This window comes from Caloenas nicobarica, chromosome 3 (genome assembly GCF_036013445.1).
Source record: "Caloenas nicobarica isolate bCalNic1 chromosome 3, bCalNic1.hap1, whole genome shotgun sequence".
In the NCBI taxonomy this organism is placed as follows: domain Eukaryota; kingdom Metazoa; phylum Chordata; class Aves; order Columbiformes; family Columbidae; genus Caloenas; species Caloenas nicobarica.
In genome coordinates, this window is record NC_088247.1 from 93,968,246 (window position 1) to 93,991,302 (window position 23,057).

The following is a 23,057-nucleotide window of genomic DNA, read 5'->3' on the forward strand; positions in this document are numbered from 1 at the left end:
GGTTTTAAGTAAAGATTATGTAATTGCCTTAAGAATAGTCAAACAGATTTTTAAAGCGATGCAGTTTAGGTTAAAGTATTTGTAGATAAAACATGGCAGCTCTTGGGTAAATGCTTGTTTTCCTCTGAAGAAGTAAAATCTACAAATTCCTTCCATTTGTATGACTGATGGAATGTGTGCAAAATTTAGTCAAATGCAATTAATTTTTATGGACGCATATTTTGTCATTTAAAATTGCACTTATTTATAACAGCTGTACTAGTTATCTTAAGTCTAGCAGAATATGATAAATTGTGTTCCTTTATTTGCTTTATGCATTTGCTTCTTTAAAAATAGAATTTAAAAAAAGCTTTATGTGCCAATTTCAGCCTTTTGGTAAATTTGAACATAATTGTAGCCTCTCCAGGAGCGACACTGGTTGCTATTTGCTTTAAGCAATGTCTTATGATAGCCAGCTTTCTGTAGAATGATACATAAACAGAATACTAGAGTGTCTGTCTTACTGCCATAGCTCAGAAAGCATTTCTGTTTGCAATATTTTTTTAAGAAAAACCTATTATTTACAAAAAAGAAAAAATCCTTGTATTTCTTAGTGAATTACTGTGATGTGGTAAAGAATAATACTTTAACCGAGAAATGCTTTATTATTTTGAGAATTCAATTTCAGATAGTATTTGTCCTTGCTTGCTTCTTTTGGCTGCAATGTACGATTATTCTGTCTTACCAGATAACAGAACTGTTGTACAAGGATGAACGTTATTGCCTGACGCCTCCAGGACCAACTGGTAGAGTTTCAATTTCTATGATTGTAACTTATCCACAAATCCGTTCTTCTGTGTAATGATGGGTTTGAGGGATTACAACAGTAAACACTGATTGCTTCTTTTTGAAAGTGAAATTCGAAAACATGTTGGGTAAAATCCTGATTCAAATAATCAGAGCATATTTTGTGAGAGCCATGAGATCTTTTTTTAGAATTATAAATAAATCTTGTTGATAAAGATTTATTTTTCTAAATTTATTGACCAAAATAGAGGTTTAGAATGAACACAGCATCAGTGGTTAAATAATTAAAAAAGAAAAAAAAAAAAATGCAGTTTTCAGCCTAGTTTTACCTTTAGTAGCTCTTCTGATTTTGTGAAGCAAAATGGTACTTAACATCCCAAATCCTCTACTTTGAAATAAGTATAGTGTTTTTGTATAATCTGTTTTTTACAAAAGAGGGTTTTATTCCCTCCTCTTGGGGCTGGAGGGGCAATGGGGCATGGGGAAAGCTAACCTTTGAGAAGACAATAATTGATGCTCTTCCTATTCTCGGCTACAGGACATCATACATTTTTGCACTTTTGTAGATAAGAAACTTAGCACTATTTTCTAAAATCTGTTAATCTTCATTTTTATTGGCTAAAAGGCAACTTCTTCAGTATTAGTTGATATAACGGTTGAAATATTTTTATGGTTTTGTATTGATATTACAATACTTAATGTAGATTGGTAATGGAATATAATGGGTAAAATGTACAGAATAAATATGCAAAGTGTTAGAAATCTGTTTTTTCTTTTGAGCAATGACAAAACATTTGTGGCAACTACTTGGGGTAGCAGGCAGGAAAGGGGGGGAAGGCCCTGGGCAGTACCACTTCTGTCACACAGTAGTGGAAAAAATAGATTGAAGTAAGATTCTGTACTGAAAAGCTGTCACTAGGTCTGAAAATAATTAATATTCCTTTCACTCACCAGTTAGATATGTGCTCCCAAACCACATAATCTCTATGCCTCAGTGATCATTGTTGCCATTTCAGAGCCTCTCATCAGGGTGACATCTCACACCAAAATGATTTCTTATAAATTAATCTTGATAACATGACAGTCTCGGTAATTTTAGTGGAATGCTTTCTCTTGTTTTTTTCCACAGAAGCTGTTGGCTATTTTCTTTATCACTTGATTGACAGCATGAGTGACTCAGAGGTACAGGCCAAGGAGGAGCGTTTGAGACAATACTTCCATCAGCTGAAGAAGATGGTACCATTTCATTTTTTGCTACATAATGCCTGTCCTGCCTGACATGTATCTATTAGATTTGAAATTGCTGCTTTTAAGTACAACCAGACCACTTCTCAATGACATGCAAGAGCTGGAGACTTGAATTACGTCTGAGATAATTTCTGTCAGACAAATTTCAGTTTGGTTGTGTTTCAAAACTAATATAATTTTTCTCCACCTCTTGGTACAGAATATAGTTATCCCTGCAGCTCACTGCAGCGGCATTTGCAGACTGCTGGACTCCTTTCAACTTCCTGAATTAATTAAGGTCTGTGGTTCTATAGCGATTACTTTAAATCTAAAAAATCAAGTATATATGCTCTGTGAATATATTCTCCTTTGCAAAAGAAATATCTTTATGCAGTGATTATATGTAAGCCTTCTAATCTTTCCATGATTTTTCACTGTTGAAACTGTTTTCACTTCACATGTAAAACTTTTTGAGGGGTTCATTCAGTAAGTGCTTTTTCAAGTCAATGTAATAATGCTGCAGAAAACAGCTTTTTTAACATTGCAATTATATAGTTAGCTTAAACAGTTTTAGCATGAAATGCTTAGTTAGAGATTGAACTTTTTTGCAGGGGTAGTGATAATCTTTGTCTTGCTACATTTCAGGATGCAAGGTTACTGAGTCATAAAAAATCCCTGTCTACAGAAAACATTCCAGAAGTAAGTAAATTCACAAATAGCTATGCTTGTTCTTACTGTAATAATAATGTTTGGCTATGGGTTTTAGATGAAGTGTAATCACTAGCTTTCAGGTCATGGAAGTACATTAACATTATTTAAATCTACCGTTTGAAGTTCAGAGGTTGCTTTCCAGAGTATGAGTAAAGGCTGTCCAGATTTTCACATAGACTTAATACTTGTCCTTTGAGTTGGCTGAGGTTTCGTGCCTCAGTTTCCCTGTCTGGTAAATTTTTTTTTAAAGTTCTAGTTAGTTAACAGTGGTGGTATGAGGCTTAATTCGTGCTTGTAAATTACAGTGACCCACTTGAGTGGCAGGAACCATATAAATCCATACTGCTTCTAATGGTGGAGTGTCAAGTCTTTACATCTCTGATCTGAGCAGAGTGGAGATGGAAAAAGGAAAAGCCTTCTATTCCCTACTTCTCTGAACACAAAGAACTGAGTACGAGAGAAATAGTAATGCTGACCTTTGTAGATATGCTACTTAACGCTTTTTGACTGTATTCTGACTCAAAACTTCAATTAGTATGTACTATTTAAACAGATAAAAGCACCTTAAATGATTAAAAAAATCCTTGCAGTATGAAAGAAAAGGATCATTTTGTCTGTCTTTTATTAAAGTGATCCGACAAGTTGTTCGGGGAAGGGTGTTTTTGCAATTGACATTCTTTCTGTTACCTCCACTTAGAGTGCTAAACCTGATGTGTCTGCTTTGGAGAAGAAACTAGAAAAGCGAAAAGCTGAAAACCAGCCTATTACAGATGTCTTGAAACAACTCATACATGCTCTTTGTGAAGAAGAGGTATCTTAAGCAATGCCAAGATAATTGGAACCACATAGCTATATTTTTTAAGGGATATAAATGACAGTATTATGGAAAGACATAGTGAAGCAAAGATAAGTGCAGTGCCTGAGGTTTCATGGTTTGATGCTTATAAATCAAACATAAGTGCAAAAAGCAATTAAATCAAAAGGTTAACTAATTTCAGTAACACCTTGAATGGCATGTTTTGGGGTTGCTGGAGTTTGTTTACAATAATCTGCAAAGTGAATGATAGTAACAGCTGTGATAGGTTTATCATACATGCCAAATGTCCTTTCAAGCCATGGCTCCCGGTCTCTTATATCTAGATTGTCAAGCAACTGATACATGCACTAGTCATTTGCAATTCAAATATTACTAGGTTGTTAATGCAGGGATTGAAATTCCATTTTCCTGCAGGAGGAAAGCTCTTCTGAGATAAAGGGTCTCTTGCCTTCATTCGGCAGGCGTCCAGCTGTAGTTTACATTCATTTAGTGTGTGTCTGTAATTTGTGGGGTATCACCGCACTTTTATTCAGTTTCTTGTTCAATGTGAGCCTGCCTATAAAGCTGTATATATAGGAACAGTTAACAGTTGTGCAGATGATAGCACAATATTCTCTGTTGCTAAGAATACAGTTTAGAAAGAGTGATTTTCAGCTGTCTGTCTCTCCGATTTTGCATATGAAATAAGACTAGAAGCAAACACCATTGTAAGTTCAAAGTGGTCAAGTGTATGAATAGGAATGTATTAAAAAAAGCTTTCTATGGGATCATTAGGTAGTTTCTTATTCTTTAAAAAGTAGTCTTGTGTATTTGGCAGTGTACCAGGTGAAAATTGTTATGAATTCCAAATAAATAAAAACTGTTTTAGAATTTGGGTTAATCACGTTTACGTTAGCTGTCTGGATTAAAAAAAAAAAGAAAAGTCTTACATTAAAACATGCTAGAAATATGAACATAAAGCCAGAAAAATTATTTAGAAATGTGGTCTCAAGTTAATCTAAAAGGTATTTTAGAAAAATATTAATTTCTGCAAAATAACTTTCACTTTTAAAATTTGTTAAAACATTACAGCACTGTTTTCAGATGTGATCTTATACTACTAAAAGCACTAAAGTGCTCACGCAACTGCACACTGAACATATAAGAATCATAATGTCATATTTCCTTTTCCTCTAGTTCACGTCTTTGCTTTGTTCCTTTTTTAGAATATGCAAAAAGCCCTTGAAGTGAAAGCCAAATACGAACCGGACATGGTTGTCGGTGGCTATGCAGCCTTAATAAATTTGTGCTGTCGACATGATAATGTAGAAGAGGCAATGAACCTGAAAGAAAAAGTGTAAGTACACCGGCACTGAAACATGTCACAGAGATTTATGCTGATACACAGACCTTGTTGAATTAAGTAGGTTGAGTTTTAACCCTCTCATCCATTTTTAATTAGTTTTCCCCACCAATGTATGTGCATTTAAAACAGTCAAGGGTGTGGTTTTTTGAAACAAAAAATTTGATTTGTATAATTGAACATCAGAAGCAGCTACTTTGTATGGTCAGTATTTTTTTTTTTAATTTAAAAAATATATTAAAAAGATTAATTGCTACATAGGATCTGGATATTTTTTTTTAAATTTTAAATACAGATAGTGCCTAAAATGAAGTTTGACTTAATTTAAGACTGAAGGGGGAAAGTACCTGCATTGTGTGTTAGAGAGCACCTAGAATGTGCTTAGAATATGCTGCACCTATGTTGTCTTCAGAATAGCAGTGTTTCTGAGCAACATTATTTTTAGACTGTCAACAAGCATTCTACTTTAAATTTTTATTTTCAGAGCTTTGTATCTTGGATGTGAAAATTAGCTCCTAGCTAAAACATGCTGTGTGTGACTTATCCCAGAGGAAATTCTTACAGATCATCTTTTTGTTTGCCCATTCCCTCTTTCCCTTGCAAGCCTTCTTTCGGTCTGAAGCTATACTGAATATAGAACAAGTTCTGTGTTACTTTCAAGTTCTCCTGCTCACATGCACTGACAAAGTATTTGCTTTGGTTTTTCAGTGGTTTAGCAGGCAGGTGCTCATCACACCTTGCTAGTGTTTGAAATTATGTGCCCTAATTGAGCTATGGATACCAAGAAATATGCCGCTCTGCAAATACTGGTAGTATATTAGTTTTGGCTGTGCTACCACTCTCACACAGTCCTTGTAGTGAGTGTGCGTGAAGTAAAAATTAGTCTTCTAGTGGAGCTTCACCGCGGTAGCAGGTTTTTACTGATCTGCCTCAAGTGTAGCATAATATTGCCAACAAGTGGCTCTTGGCTTGTTACAAAAAGAAACATCAGAGAAGGAGTTAATTTTAAAACTTCCAGAAAAAAAGAAAAAAACCACATAGCAGAAACTTCAAAGTAGTAGCTTTTAACTTGTTACTATAGGCAAATAGTTTCATATTTTTCATTGAAAAGAATGTAGCCCTAGCCCAGCCACGTGGACTTTTTTCTTCCCAGTCTTCTGGGCGATACCCTATTTTATGCAATAGCTCCTAAATAAATAATTAAACCATTTGGCTTTTTAAAATATAACTTTTGGGTTTTGGGGTGAGAAGGTATGTGGATAGTATTGTCAAATCACATTTTGATGTTGCATCTTTTAAAGTCTATTGGATTTTTCCTTTAATACTTATTATAACTTTTAGCTCTCAGTGCTGTTGTTTTGCTATGTAGTTTTAAAAATAAATTTCGAAGCTGAATCCGTAAAATGTGTGCTTCTCTTGATAAAATTCTTAATGTTTTAATTTCTAGCTTCCCTAAGAATTCACCTGTTGCTCTTGACACTGGAAAATACGTAGCACTGGTAGAAGTCTTAGTAAAGCATGGTAAACTAGCAGGTAATCTATTTGCTTTCATTGTGTGTTTCTGCTATATAATAAAGGTATCTTGCCTCAAGAATAAAAATGTGAGTTGATATTAATGGTATATCATGTCCTGAAAAGTGCTTGAACATTTTGCATACAAATTTGCATGTGAATTCAACCAGAGATGCTTGGACAGTGCAGGCCATTAGTTTTAATGGATTGGCAAGCTTGTCATTTACATTTGCACAGCTCAGTGCTTTTTGCATTTCTGCAGCTAGTTTTTATTAGCATTGCTGTTTGGATTGAGTTTGAAGATCATGACTTATGGCACAAATTGCGTATGTGCCTAGACTAATGGCTTTGTTTTTGCTTAAGAAGGTCTGAAGGCTGAACATAAAACCTGTAAACATAACCTTCTCGTAAGAGCCAAGTACTGCAAAAAAAAAAAATCATTGAACTTTTTATAAAGTATGTATTTTCCTATTGGTATTCTTTTATGTGTTTGTTATTGAATTTTAGAGTCAGTTTGTCAAACTGCCCAGAAATTTTGTTTTTTAATGAGTGTTCTGCAAACTACCTATTTTGTATTTCTAGATGTTTGCATTAAGCTGTTAGCTCTTTAGTTTCTGTAATTTAGTCTAACATAATTCTATAATGTACACGATATGGTTGATCTTTAAAAGAACTCTCGACTGTCATCAGCTTAAAAGGTGACTCTGAATATTGAGTTTTATGATTTTGTGGGAGACTTAAGACCATAAAAATGTAGTCCAAGCCTAGACACAAAATGTTATGGTTTTATATAAAACACTATACAATAAAATAAAAAAGCTAGTTAATTTTTTCTTGTAAGGTCTGTCTTTGAAATTTGTCTTGGCTTCTTATTAAGCTTACTGTTAGAAAAATAATAAACAAAGCTGATGTTTTCCAAATCATAATAAATCAGATCATGACGACCTCTACATTAAAGCAGTTTGAAAAGATCAGCTTGCTTTTAAGAGCATAAATGTCCCTCAGAAAATAAAACAATTAATAAATGTAGCCAAATGTAAAGTGGTCAAAACATTCTGTCTATGCAATAATTAAGAACATTAGAAAAATGCACTTATTCTGTATAACAAAATGTTTGTTTGTGCCTTACTAATGAAGCTTAATGAACCTAATGTTTTAACATGCAGTCTGTTAGAAAGCTTTCATTGGCTCTCCTCGGCTAATTAGTATCGACACAGCAAACAGGCCCTATCGGTATCAGACCATTAGTCTGGCTGTATATACAGTGTAAACATATCTTTATTATCTGGCCTCGTGACAAGCCATCTGCTGAAGAAACAATGGAGTGATTTAGCAGATGTTAGCATTGAACGATAAAAGCATCCATTTAGTAGAATCTTGCAGCTATAGGGCAGACTATACAGGGTTATGTGGTACAGAGTGGGCACACAGTTCCTGTCTATAATTTGTAGTCAAAGTTGCAGCAAAATGATAAAACCATGCTATTGTGGATTTATAATTGTAGTCTCGTTTAGAAATGCAAGTAGTAATTAACTTGAAATCGGCATTATACGCCAGAATTTACATTCCTGCTGGGTTTGAAATGCTGTTTTAATAGCAGTTTGTTTTCCCTACATGAAATTACCTAAGGGTCTTTTGTGTTGTTTCATTGTAGATGCTATTAACATTCTAACGGAGATGAAAGAGAAGGATGTTCCTATCTCAGACAGAACAGTTGCATCTTTTTTCCGCATTCTTAATGCCGCTGCCATGCGAGGTGAAGTTGAAGCGGTGAATCGATTACATGAGACCATTGCGAACCTGGGGTTGGCAGAAACTGCTGTCCTTCATTCCCCTCTGATTACAGTTCACCTTGAAAAGTAAGCTATGTTTGGGCTTCAGGTGGAATAAGTTACAATATGATATTTATTTGTGTTGTATGACGCATGTATCCTATACACAGCTGCACATACATGTTTGAAAGTGCTCATGCATGTAAACATGCACACACGTGCGCACATGTAATACTGACGTGATCTAGGAATTGCGATGAACAAATACGTTTTCTTAAGTTAGGTAAGTCTGTTTTCATCAGTTATGCATCATGTCATGGTCTCTGGGAACAACAGCTGTGTTTTATAGTGACATCAGAGATGAAATGGCTATGTATTGGAATATCCTTATGAATTAGTCGGTTCTAAAGTCTGTTTGACAAGATAGCTATTCAGAGCATGATAGGTGTATTCTCGGCTTCCCATCAAAACAGCATTATTTTTCTGTGCCATCTGATACTTCTCAGGTGAGTTGCAGGGCGGTTGTTGAACACTGAAATATTTTTAATTCACGTAATTAAAATCATTTGTTAATGCCAATAGACTGTTATGTTGTTGAATTTAAAATTCAAAGAAAGTACTGTCTGGTTTGTCTGTTGTGCTTTTTTTTTTCCATATATACTTCTAATACCATTTAATAGAGAAAAGGAAGTACATACATTCATTCCAGCAGGCAGTATCTGTAATTCCATGTGTCATGTTCCTTTGCATATATTTTCCTTATGAGTTAATGTATGTATGAACTAATAATGATTTCTAACTAAAACTGAGCCAAGAGTCCCTTTTCACTTCCTTTAACATACGCACAATCCTATTTTTTTTCTTATGTCATTTATGTAGTTGCTGGATTTTAATGTCTTGCAGCTAGTGTGATTGATCAGTTTCTTGCAGTTTGGTTCATGTGTATGAAATGTTCTTGGCTTAAATATATTACCTAAGAAATAAGTGCCTTTTTCATAGTATCGTGTAAGTCAGCCTCAAAGATGTGCATTAACGTTTCTCTTAATGTGTAGAATTTTTAGTTTTAAATATTATGTGAATGTGAGGTCTGTATATCACTTTCTGTATTGAAAATTCGTATCAAAAAGATGTAACTCTTGGTAGATGCATGTACATTCTCTGCTGAAAAATAGCGTTTTAGTGTAGTGGTCAACACTTAAGTATACAGCGTACATCTTTTCAGTCAGCAACACTGTCTTGGTTATATCACAAGACAAGGCAGATGTTTATGAAGGTAATTTAACTGCAATCATATGTAACTAATGTGTTGGAAAAATATCTGATCTGCTTTGCAGTGTGCAGTAAGAGCAGCTGCATTTTCCATAATTGCTTTATGCACGTTGACATGCAAGCTGTATGTGGTGCTACTTGGGTTCTCTTCACTTCAGAAGTAAGATATGATGATGTAAATCAAGATGTGATCGTGTGCGTGGATGCAAAGGGGGACAGTAAAGAGTGCTATTTTAGTTTGATTCCGCATTCTTTTGGATTATAAATGTTTGGTAAAACTTTCTAAAAAGTTTTTTAATGAAGGGACTCTGAGAATAGATTTTTAAAGGAGCAAGTAGGTCCATACTGTCTAACAGTATGGCTACCAGTCATTGGTAATCACCTGTATAACTTGTAATACGTTTCATATATGTAACTACAATACAAAGTAAGGTCATTTCCTACTTTTTTACTTTTTTTTTTTTCTGCCTGATGGATGGAGAGACTAGCTTCCTTTCTCCCATGTCAGACAGAACAGAAGGGGAAGCTTTTTCCGCTTAGTTTGCTTGGGAGGCATAACTGGTTGGTGGTTGTTTTTTTTTTTTTTGGTCTTGAAGAGTTTTTGAAAGTCGTGAGTGACTGAAAGAAGTGTTAGTCGTTTCTTGCAGCAGTAGTGCTTACTATTTGCCATCCTACAGCTCAAATATCATGCTGAAATGCTGTCATTTAGCTGCAGGTCATCGGTGTGCCTCTGAAATCAGCTCTAGGGTGTTTTTTAATGTTCCACAGCAGTGGTTGTGCTAATGCTTTGTGTGCTTAATTTATTTCAAACTTTTTTAACTGCTTGTGAAGGAATCTGTGATTTACTTTTGAAGATTTCAACAATTGTAGGTGTAAAATGTTTTCATCTTCTCCTGGACATTTTTCCTTTAATATTTTGAGAAATATTTAACTGAAGTAACTAGAGAGAAAACTCATAGTAATTATTTTTTTTTTTTTTACCCTACACTAAATTTAAAGGGAACTACTCCCCTGCTTTTATTTGTATGATTTTTATTTAAGAGTCTGAACAGTTTCTCAAGATGGTGAAATCACATTAAAGATTGAGACAGTCCACATCTGGAATCTTGGTCTGTCATCCAAGGTGACAAACCTGCCTTGGAAGTATGACAAAAGTCTTAGATTCTAAAAAGGTTCTTAGATTCTAAAAGCTGCAAGGCTGTGAAGAGCTTGTACTTTTTCCTAAAATATGTCTTATTTTGAACTGGTTCTTCCAACTGGTAATAATTAGAAAAGGTTACCTACACGCCTTCTTACAATTTTAAAGACTGTAGTTTTCACTTTTACCTTGTGTACCAACTGTCAGGGGAAACCTATTTGAACATGAGCCACTGTACGAAACTGAAGAGGTTTGTGAAGCTAACCTGCTCCTGTGCTATCCGATACTTTGATAATTCCCATTTATAGGACGATAAATTAACAGGTACAGTAACTATTGATGATTTTTTTTTTTCTTCTTCCAAGAAAACTGCACAAGCCAAGTTTTGTACAACCAAAAGTAGGAATATACATCTTAAAAGCTTGGTGTGGTTCCTGTCTTTTCATTAACATAAGTTTGTTTCTCTTCTCCTTGAATAATATCACCTCTGCGAAAAGAAACAAAACATCTGCAGGTTTGAAATTTCCCAGTACCTATGTCAGAAATACTCTTAAGCAGAGGGAAGAAAATTTGCAGGTGAACTATCAAAACATTATGTTACAGACCGTATGAACAAATGTTTTGTAGTCAATAAATGCAAGCGGTTAATATTTGTATTTTGAAGGGATCTAAAGCCTATAGCTGGATTGTGTGTCTTTAAAAATCACCAGTGTATTTTAATACAGTGTTGTCCAGTAAAGCACTGTGTGCTGGTTCGTGATTAATCTTACATAAACCCCTTTTGTTTAGTTTCTTATGTAGCAGATAGAGCACGAATCCAGTGCCTAGACAATTTTTCTTCTTTTGTTTTCACAGAGTTAAATTCACCTGTGATTTTGTTTGGTGTGAATCTGTAGCGTGTACAAGATAATTGACTTTTAAATTTACTTTTAAAAATAGGCATCTTTTAAAATTAGGTGATATTTTTAATGAAGAAAAATATCTCTAGTGGGGAGAGTTTTTTTCTAATTTTTGGTAGCTTCATTTCAAATATTTGTATTAAAACTCTTTACATGTTGCAAGGAAATTAGGGATGTTTGGCTCTCTTACTCCATTATTGCAATTAGGAATTTGGCATCATGAGTGCCAAAGGACAAAAGTGTCTCATTTGCCCTATGGGGACAGGACAGTGATAAGATGATTTTTTGTCAAGGATCATTGGGTCGTAATTAAGTTACATTCATGGCTATTGCTTTTTGAAGGATGATTGGTAAATGACAGGCTTCATGTGCTTGGTACGGACAGTGTTCACTAGGGTTTTTTCTCTCTCTGTCAGAAAATCCTGTTGAGTCTGATAATGTAAATGTGGCATTTTATTCTGAACAAAAGAGCAGGGAAATGAGCTATCTTGTCTAATCATTCAGTTGTTTAACACCGACTTCCAGTTTAGACTCAATTGGCTGGAAAGCACTTGACATGTGAAGTTAGTGCTGTTCGGAACGCATGTTTGAGTAAATTTTAAAGTAAGTGACAGCTAAATTGTACCTAGGGAAATTACAAAGCCTTCAACACAGTTAATTTTTTGGGGAGGATTAGTTGTAATTGCCACACCAGTCTCCTTGAAGATTCCTTAGTATAGCAAATGAACAGAAAAACATTTAGCTCTTTCAAGAGCCTGTTCTCTTTTAACAGAATAATTTTTGTAAAGCTGATTGTACCTTGCTGAATTGACTTCCCTCTACACTAACATCTGCTTCAGATTTGTAGAGAGGGATTTGTTTTACCAGTCTACCCTCCACCCCCACCGCAGAGAGTCCCTTTTTTTCTTTCTACCTCTCCAGTGATTTCAGGTTTGAGAGCTTTTCAATCAGTAAACCCCTTAGGTAAATTGCCACTTCACTAAAGCTTTATGCATAATGTTACAGCACTTCATTCCAATTAAAATCAATATTTGGAGTCTTATTTTTATCAGGCAGACTCTCTGGTTGGGAAAGTTGTTTATTACAAGTAAAAGGGTTAGATTTAGTGCTACATTCTTGAAGCAGGAGGGGAGTGGCTTATTGAAATTGAAGGGGGATGTTATATCCATGCACATTATAGCCAGTCCTGCTACAGATCGTGTTCTGCAAACACACAGACATCTGAGTAATTTTGTCACTTCAAATAGCTTTGTGTGAGTAGAATTGCCCATGCAAATATTTTGGAATATTGTACCCACAGTATCTTGGACTTCACAGGCATCCTAAAGAGAAACCAAACGAATCCAAAAACTTAGGACATCTGAACACTGATGTCAATTCAGTTGAAAAAAATTCCAAAGCAGGACTCTTCTGGAATTATATAAGGGCCAAGCATAATACAGTGACGACTGAGGCTCCTGCTCTCATTCAAAACTAATAGTATATCTTCGTTTTTAAAAGAACAAGTTTCAATGAAAGGGAAAAATACACCTTATCTTTAAGTGGAACAGGTATTAGCCCTGAACAGATGATGTCTGTGAGTCACTTAAAGCTGTAATATCTGGCCAACTCAAAGTGAACCATGGATCACTGGTGTTCACATTTTAAATACTATTTTGTCCAGACTGGCACTGGAAATCACATTTTTCCAACCTGGCTATGGGTATATGGGCTTTAATTTTTTACTTGATCCATATTAATTAAATAGTAATTTTGGACTAGGCTTTTAATGTGGTAGTGTAGTAAGTATCTTTTGGGAAGATAAAAGGATGTTTGACAAGCATAAATTCGTACAGAAAGACTGCCAAATATTTTCAAATGTATGGCTGTTTCTTAGCTGAAAATCCTTATGTCGAAATAGCATTTTCTTAAAATGTGAAAAATCTGTTTTGTGCAGTACTTTTTTTAAGTTAGTGAATCATAACAGAAAACATATCAAAGTGTTACCTATACTCGAAATCTGAAGCCTACAGCAAGTTCCTAATTTTCATTGGGCCTTTCTGACAGGATTGTAAAAACTGGTTACAAAACTAGTTGCTCATACTTACTTGGAATAAATTCCAGTTTGTGACAAGTAAGAAGTACTACAGATTGTTGAACAGATCATATTAACTGAAGTACAAGCGTAAGCTTGGTGATTTTTTCTCTTTGCAGTAGTGGTACAATTTCTTTGTAGAGCCTGAACTTTTATACCTTTTATTTTACAGCTGCTGTTGCCAGTTTTATCATTTATCTGATAAATGCTGTTCTCTAGTAAACTGTGGATGACTGGTTGCTTGAATGCAACAGAACAAATATATCAGATTTTGAAAGATTCAAACCAGATGTCTAGTAAATTAGTGTGTAAGATACTGACCTCTTTAAATGCAGACTTGTTCAGCCACCTTTGGAGCAGTAAGTACCAGTAACAAATACAATATTTCTATTTTTATCTCAGTTCTTTGCTGATGTTTTTTCTCTGCGTATACAGTATTAATGCCTTCAGAAGTACACATTTAGAGACTAGAAAACTCTTAATGTTCCTGTTTGAATGACATTCCAATTATTCGTTCATTTATTGATGGCTTTGACCTAAAAACAGTCACTTTAATCCTTTAGGAATACAGCCAAGAAAATACTATGGCTGTTTGAGCATCAATCTGTAAAGCTAGATTTATCACTGAAAACTTTAATTTGAATATATAAATGTTGTTGTGCCTCCTTAGAAATGGAGTAGTTTTCTATAAAACTGTTTTTTTAGATGTTAACTGAACACGCATCTAAAGCAGGAGAAAAATACTGATTATGTAAAGCTTTATATCTGTCTATGGTAACTACCATAGTATTTCTCTTTTATGACAGTAATCTAGCCTGCAACATCTACTTGCAGTTTTGAAATTAACCTGTAATTTAGTCTTCACCCCAAATGACAAAAATTCAAATGACTCCATGGGGTGCCAGAAGATGCACTGTAAACAGGGCTCGGTAAGGGGGATAAGGTAGAAATCCGTCATCTTAGGTTCATTTTCAGAATGTCAGTATTGCTGAACAAAATTAATTCTTCTTCTGTATTTTACTCTTAAAATTTTTAAAATATTAGCCTAGGTGAAGATAGTATATAGTAGTCTAGATAATTCATTCTTTGAAAAAGCAAAATTTGTGCTGCACAAGAAATGCAGTGTGAGGAGAGGACATCTGAATTCGGCTTGTTTTAACAGTAATATCTTAGTTTGCTAAGGTTCAGTCGATCAATAACGAAGTTGTTTCAGGAATGCAAAATGATTATTTCACATCAGTTTTATTATGGCCTTCAGCTGCTGCTGATAACTGGGGACTGGGATGTTGTGTGTGGTGGTTTGGTTTTGTTTTGGGGTTTTTTGGGGGGATTTTTTTTGGTTTTCCTCACTTGCCTACTTCTATCACCCTTTATTTGAAAAGTCTTTTGAAATCTAAAATTCAGCCTTCTTGATGGTTTGGCTACTTACTGTATTTTGTGCATGTCATCTTAGTTTGTTTCAACTTCAGTTTAAGCCTTCCCCTTCGAAGAATATTTTTTTACCAGTGGTTCAGTAGTTGTCCTCTGTTGGTTTTGGTTTGATTTTGGTGGGGTTGTTTGTGGGGTGTTTGGTTTGGTTTTCTGGTGAGGTTTTTTGGTCTTTGTTTTTTGGAGATTTTTTTGGTGTGTGTTTGTGGGTTTGTGTTTTGTGGTGGTGGGGTTTTTTTGGTTGTTTTGTTTTGTTTGTTTGGGGTTCTGGTTGGTTGGTTTTGTTTTGTGGTGTTATGTTTTTTCAGATTGGGTTTGTAATCCTTTGAAAAGGGGTCTGCAGCAGATGATTTAGTTTTGTTAGTTGCACAATGTAGAATGTTAATTTATATTTTGTTTGATTGTTTTTGACTTTCCAGTTTTGCATTTTAACTACTTCTTGAAGGTGTATATGCTGTATATGCAAATAAAAAAGTCAGCAAAGGACTGGGATAACGACAGTGGAAATATTGTACTTGTTACTGCTACTTACTGCTCCAAGGCTCCTGAATAAGTGCAGTTAAGGAAGTCAGCATCTTGTGCACTAATTTACTGGTACCATGAATTATATGCTAGTGCCATGGCTCTGTGTGACATGATAGCCAGCATAAAATACATTTTGGTACCCTAATATATTGTTGAATTAATTGTAAAAATCATATTTTTACTCCTGAAAATATACATTGGATTCTGGCCTTTATATAGAATGGAAAAACACTAGCCTGGCAATTTTGACAAAATGGAAACCAACAGATGATTTGTAGCTAGTCCGTTAAGGTGTAAAACAAGCATAAAGCGATCTAAAGAGCTGTGGATAACCTAGTTAACTCTGGAGATCTATACTGAAATAAAAATGCTGTGGAAAAATCTTAAAGAGCTTAAAAATTGAAAATGTCTAAACAGACACATTTGGAGGTAATGTGCATTTACTTTGTGTAATATAATGTGCAATTGTGTGTAATATAATGTGCAATTGCTTATTAACAAGGAAAATAAAACTCTAAAATGCAAACGGAAATTTCCGTAGGATTGGGGTTTTGTCACAATAATATGTCACAGAACTTAAGAATTTTACTTTAAAATTGTGTCCAATGATGAAGAGTGTTCACACCTTTGGTTAATTTGTAGTGAACAATGGTCATGCAATCAAAAATTATACAGCCAAGAGGTTTAAGCATAAATCTGTAATTATGTTTTCATTTCTGTGTCTCTCAAGCGTACATGGTATTTGTTTGTAGGAGAACTTTACCTGTTATTTAAAAATAACTGTAGCATATTGGGGAAAAGAAACCCCAACACTCTTGGATTATAGACTACTGAATGAATTTTCCTTAAAACTTTCAAGACTAAAATGGATTCAGCATGCACCACTCCTGCTTGGAATATTTGATTGGTTTTATTCTTGTTTTGTTTCATACCACAAGGGATGACATGCCTGCAGCCCTGGAAGCTTTAATCAACTGTTATAAGAAGTATGGTAAAATTCTTCAGCTTCATAACATCTACTGTAGACTGATAGAAAAAGGAGACGCTGATCTTCTGCAAAAGGGTTAGTTGCACGTAGTCAGATGTTGTCTGGTTATATATGGAGTGTTTCCTGGAGTCTCTTCTTCCGTGGTTCTTATTTCATTTCTTTCAAATGAAAGAAAAAGAAATTTTGTGTGTTTATATGTATAACTTTAAAGCAATTAAATGATGCCTGGGTTCTTCAGATTGAAAATTGATATTAATTTTAAATGCAGAAGATAGTGTATCATCAAGCTCTCAAAGATTAATGCTGGTACTTGTTCTATCTACGTATATTACTATTAAGAAAAAACTTAATAGTAACACAACACAATAGTAAAACAACATGTGTGTTTCAAATAGTTGTGCAGTTAATAAATCCTATATTCTCACTCTCTACAAGTAGAGAATGCCAATATATAGTCTATTTTGTTGAATGTAATTCAAAATATAGTGCAGGTAAATACAAAAACATTAAAAATATGCTCAACTGCAAATCTACAACAAATGGTGTAATATGTTGTAATTACTCTGCGTGTTTGAAAATTTATTTCCCTATAGCCTGTTCTTGGAATTTTGCGATGCTTGGAAAATACTAGTATTAAGAATATCCGATGTACATATTAAAATGCTTCAATATTTTTAGTAAATTAATGAGTTTTATTCTCTCTTTAGTTTCAGACTTTATAAGCAGAGAATATGGTGACATGATGGCTCTTTATGATCTCTTCTTCGCCTTATTGCAAACAGGAAAATACAAAGAGGCCAGGAAGGTCATTGAGGTGGGATTTTAACTGTAGTACTCTAATCATGCAGCTATTTAGGCTCTTAATTAGAAACATTTAAAGTTTCTAACCTTTAATTAGACTTGTTCTGATTCATGTTAATAGAATTCAATCCCAATAATAAAAACCTCGACCAGCTTTATTTTGTATAATTACAGTTCAGAAGAGAGACAGTCTTGTATGTTGAAATTGTTTCCTCACTTTTTCAAATTTGCTGTTATATATCAAAATGATATTTGCATAATAAATATCGGATTGTGGAACAATTAAATTAAACTGGCATTCCTGGGTGTAAAGTTGCTAATCCTCTTTCCGAAGGAATTCTTTGTTCTTAAAAGCACTGGAATTTAATTTGCTGCAGACCATGCTCAGATTTATTTGTAATGCTTGTCTACAAGTTAATCAGCCAAACAAGCGCTGTCTGCTACTGTTTGGCATTTAATTTAGCATTTCTTCTCTCTCTCTCTTTTTCAGGATAGTAAGCAGCTTATAGGAAGTGGTAGGTGACAAACTTGGTCTATTTAGGATTAGTATATTTTATCTAGACTTGATTGAAATTGTGCTTACTGAAATTGATAAGTCAAAGGGGCAGCTGCAGAGTCTGCCCAGATTGTGATTATTTTTCTTCTTAACACAGTTGTATGTTTTTAAAATGCTGCATAAGTTTTCTGGTTAATGTGTGGAGGGGGTGTCTTGCAGAAAAAGTAATACTTTATCTTCATCATTTTTGTGTTCTATGTCTACACAACTCTGTAACCTAATTTTTTGTGGTTTTTTCCATCCTGAGACAAAGTATGCTTTTTTCCTAATTCCCACTAGCATATCTGAAATACCAGTTATCGTCACTTCAATCATCTAATAGAATTCTTGCATTTAAAAAGTCTTAACTGAAGATCTGCTTGTTTGTCTGTGGTGGAACAATACTGTCCTGCTGCAGGCTGTGTGGAAATCGCTAAGCACAGTGTTGAAGCATTGGTATTTTTGTTCTCAGAGGGCTTTTGCGGCTCCAAGTCTTAGAGTACAGAAGAATAGAAATATCAGTATCTGACAGAAGATGACACTGAGCAGTTAAGTTCTTTTGTAGGGATTAAAGCATACAGGAGAGAAAAGGATGAATTCTGAGTAATTGGAAGTATAATTAAAGCTGAACGAATAAAACTGGTACTTGGTGTGATTTAGCAGCTGTTTCTTTGATACTGGCATTCAATTTCACAAAACTTATATTGATGGCTACAGTTCAGCAGTCATGAGCAGGATAGTAAGCAAATTATTAAATTGTTGGGGCTTTGAAACTTTTGTCATTTTCTTAATAGGTTCCAAATTATCTCTGCAAATACTCGGTATTTGGTGATTGATCATAAATTATTAGTAACCACAGACACTTCAGCATAAATCTGAACATGTGATAGCTGGAGACTGGTTTTCCTGGCTTTTTATACCATGTAAAGTAGATTTTCCTGCCCTTACCAAACTTGCATGAAATATGTTTTACAGTTTTGTCTATGCTGTTGAGATATCTGTGCTGGTTTTAAATTGCAGAATTTTTAGGTGTATAGGAATTTAGCTAGGAATAGTATGTATGTATTTTACCAGTGGATAAAGTGACACAAAATCAATTATTATATGGTGCGTTATATTTTAAGTATGCTTTTATTATGTAACAATATGTTAAGTATTTTTCAAAGAAATTTTTGCCACAAGGAGGAGAAAAAAAAAATCCTAAAATTGGCATTTTTCTGAAGAAGAAAATAGCTTTACTTGTTTAAAACCATGAACAAGTTACTATTTGCTTTTTCTGTTTGTTGGGAAGTCAAAGCCTTAACAAATATAGTGTGGAAGATGGAGCACAAGGTGTATGTGCATCCTTTTCTGTAGGCCAGCGGCTTTTGAAACTAAATTACCTATTTGTCATCTGAGATTGTTTTTCATCTTTTCCTTTCTTGTGAAATAATATTCAGTAAAGGTGACCAGTTGGTGCCACCTTCTCATTTTAGATGCAGTTGCATATTAGACATAGATTACCTTTCAGCATATGCTTTTATCATGTATTGCTGATTATGGTGGTCAATTGATTTTACTGATATAATTTGTTTTTAAAAGTGTCTACGGAGTTAATAAAGAGTATCTAAAAGGGTAGTAATGAAGCTGGAAAAAAATGTCCTTAGGAACTAGGGAAATGAAGACCATGGAGGATATGGCTGTTTAAAAGGGGCTTCACTCGTTGGAGACCTCTGTCTATGCTGGCTCTGGCTATTTGTAGAAATCTGAGGTACACTAGATGCTTACGTGAAACTTAGTGACAAATACTGCTTTGAAAAACTTGCAAATGAAAGCCCCAGCAATAAGAAAATAACTCTTAAATCTTAGTTATTGGTAAAATACAACTGGATGACAACAGTGGGAAAGGAAGAAGGGTAAGATTTAAGTGAGATTATAAAAATTAGGTCAGAGTTGTGTATGTCCATTATCTGGTCACAAATATGTTGTCCATGCATATATATGTAAGTTCGTGTTGTGGGATGTTGTCATAGTGAGGAAGCCGAAAGCTCTGGGGCTCATCTGCTTGCTGGAAGGACAGCAAGACTAAGCAGAAAATGAGAGTATAGAACACAATGAAAGGTGAATAGAAAAGAGATGAGGCAAAGAATGCACCTGATGGATACCAGAACAAGTAAACTGAAGCATTTGGTGGTGTGAGTCTCTCTTGAAACAATGATAAGTAGAAGAGAAGCTGTAATTGTGAAGTTTGTGGGGGGAAATGCAGCTAAGTTCCAACGCCTCACAGCGTTGGGTTGATAAGGTAACAGTTTGCAGTGTTGCTAGGCTGCTTTGTGAAGCTTTTGAAACTGTTTGCGTTTGTTCTGTGGCAGGTAGCTAGAGAAGAAAGCCTCTCTCGGAGACAATACCTCTAAATGAGGTAGCCTTGGCTGCCCTGTAAAATAAGTCTATTTCATTGTAGCTGTGCCTGGAGATTCCTGAGCCCTTGAAGTTATGCTAGTAGATGCTCCTTTGCTTTCCACTGGGAACAAGTTCTGCTTATTGGATGCTGTAGTACATAAAAGTGTGTTTTAGTCTTCAGTTCTTAATTGCACCTCAACTGATAAGTTCACTTTTGTCTTGAGTCCTTCAAAGGTGATCATGTCAAAGCAGAGTTGGCACATCTCTCTTCTCACCCCTTACTTTAAGGTCACATACTAGCTTGCTTTCCCTTGGAGTGGCACAACTTGACTTCCGTCATCAAATGTAGCTCTGGTTCCTTAGGATTTTTCCCCTTACTTGAAAAGGCAGTTTAATTGCCTTTTTTCCTTCAATTTCGTTTTTCATAAAAAAGAAAATTAAGTGACTACATTTTTACTTAAATTAAACTGCATTAGGACTAATGTAGGTTAAAAGAGAGATGAATTTTCAATAAATAGGATTAGGGGAAAAAGTACCTTCTAGAAAAATGTTTCTTTTACCTATCTTCTAAAATGTTGCCTTATTTTGAAAATATCTAATCAGATTTTCTCCTGGAGAGAGATCTTATGTAGTTCTTCATATGTGTTGCTCCAGGTAGTAGATTGGAGAGTCTGGAAGAGTTGCTTGGGCTAGTATGCTTTTAAATCTGGTATATAAATGGAAGAATTTTCTAGAGCCTAGTGCCCAAATCCCTCCAATCCACAGCTTCTTACCTGTTGTCAGAACTGGACAATTGGAATTCCCTTATGTCTACTCAGTTGCTGACTGCCACTTTATTAACCTGATCAAGCTGATGGTCGACAGCTGAATGGAAATGAAGGTCATCCAGGAGAGTGGGAATGAAAAACAGAATGTTACACCACCTTGGAGGAACCTACTTCCTTCCCCCTTCACCTGTTATTCTGTCATTTTTATTTGCATGCTGCATGGAGGTTTAAAGATTTCACTACCTAAAGAAGTTCGAATTTGGTTGTTGTCTGTCATTTAGGTCCAGTTTTAATTATTTGGTCATCTCTGAATTTTGCACTGAGATCTCATACTCGCAGCTGTTTTACCTGCATGATGATTGAATATTTCTAGACTCTCCCTTTTCCTTCATTTATTATTCGTGCTGAAAGCAGTTATCAAAATACTCTCTGAATCTGGGTGTCTTTAAGCTCATGTCCACACTTGGCTCTTTCTGGTAGAGTCACAAGATTCATTTGTCATTAAGTACTGTAACAGTCCTGCAGCAGAGGTCCAAGCAAGCCATTCTATAAATCTGCTTAGCAAAACTGTAAACCGTGCTTTCATTAAGTAGAAATTAACACTTTAGACCTATGGCTAAAGTATGCAAGGCTTTAAACTGGTGTTAAATCCATTTCTGCACTGTATTGATAAAATAATTACAGCTTACACTATATGTCATTGGACAGCAAAATACTTCTGTAAAAGGTCACTGGCATTTTTAGTCAGTAGCTTATGGACTCCTCTGATGGGAACTAGGAGTTGGTAGAGATGTTCAACTGTTTTTTGTTGTTTGACAGACACTTCTTGAAATCTCTCTGGATCAAATCACATCAGCTATTAAATTAAAATTGTTCCTACAATGAAAGAGTAAAAGCTCATGTTTCTACCCTGTAGTTTTACTGGAAATGGAGGCTAAGAGGAGATTACTGTATTTGGGATATAGAGAAAGATCTCAAAACTGTATTGCAAAATTTTTTGGTAGAAGGCCAAACTGTATGAGTTTGCTACCACAAGAGGAACTTCCCTTGAAAATGGCAATACATGATGCGTGGCTTCAGAATTCTTTTAACTAGATTTTAATTGTGATACTTTTCCTCATCTTCTCTCATACTAAGCATATAATTTATATTTAATAAATATATCATGCCATATGTTGCGTATCTCAAGACATTTATGTGAAGAATTGAGAGACAAATGGTTGTGAAATATTTTAATGAAATGTATTCAGTGTGAATAAATGCAAGAAAAGGCATTTGCTGCTGAAATTCAAGACCTGACAAAAGAACTGTTTTGGGCAAGTTTAGTGTTCAGGAATATATCTATCAACAGATGTCACGTTAATTCGGAAGGTAAATAGAATTAAGCAAAGAATCGTGACATCCACTGTCAGCAGACCTCAAGATACCAGTTGCCATTGGATTTAATCTACCATAAAAACAGTGACAATATTTCTACTTGATATTGAGAGATTACAACCTTCTTTCTTCCAGATTGCTTTTCTAAGAGTCTACATCATAAAATTGAGTCTTGCTGGAGATAAACTATTGGGAGAAGATGCTTGATTTGTGACAGCAGGATTTAGTTTATTTTTTCGTAATGTGTAATTTAATGAGGGTTATATCTAGTGTCTGAATCTACCTACAAGGACTTATTTTTGGTCCTTTTAAGAAAAGAATGGAGGTGATTAGAACCAAATTTAGATGTTTGTGACTGTTGAGTGCAATTTGTATTAGATAATGGTGGTCTGAGATTGAGGAGTAGTGTGTAGGGGGTGTAATGGCTTTTAATAGAGTAACTGTATACAACTGAGAGGGAGGGGAAAGGATGAAGAGCTTTTAGGCACGCCCGCCCTATAATTACAATAAAAGACTATATTTTTTGCTTTACTATTGAGTCCTATGATTCTAATAAAAGTATTATTTCTCCTTATGAAACTGGGCTGTGATACAGCCATTAGTCAAGTTCGGTTTTGTGTCTCTGCATATGTGCATGTCTGTATGCGGGTTAATAAAAAATCCCCAGTTGCTTACTAGTTCAGTGCACCTTATTTAGAAGTTCTTCAATA

General features: G+C 34.9%; 1 protein-coding gene across 1 annotated transcript in view; it reads left to right on the forward strand.

Annotated features, from left to right (window-relative positions):
• The window catches only part of LRPPRC (leucine rich pentatricopeptide repeat containing), a 92,562-nt gene that overhangs the window by 34,453 nt on the left and 35,052 nt on the right, over positions 1 to 23,057 (forward strand). The window contains exons 16-25 of the mRNA XM_065632123.1: positions 728 to 785; positions 1,916 to 2,022; positions 2,234 to 2,311; positions 2,659 to 2,712; positions 3,422 to 3,535; positions 4,747 to 4,877; positions 6,331 to 6,416; positions 8,050 to 8,254; positions 16,439 to 16,563; positions 17,196 to 17,302. Coding sequence (XP_065488195.1) covers positions 728 to 785; positions 1,916 to 2,022; positions 2,234 to 2,311; positions 2,659 to 2,712; positions 3,422 to 3,535; positions 4,747 to 4,877; positions 6,331 to 6,416; positions 8,050 to 8,254; positions 16,439 to 16,563; positions 17,196 to 17,302 — 1,065 coding nt within the window. The remainder of the gene's footprint in view (positions 1 to 727; positions 786 to 1,915; positions 2,023 to 2,233; positions 2,312 to 2,658; positions 2,713 to 3,421; positions 3,536 to 4,746; positions 4,878 to 6,330; positions 6,417 to 8,049; positions 8,255 to 16,438; positions 16,564 to 17,195; positions 17,303 to 23,057) is intronic.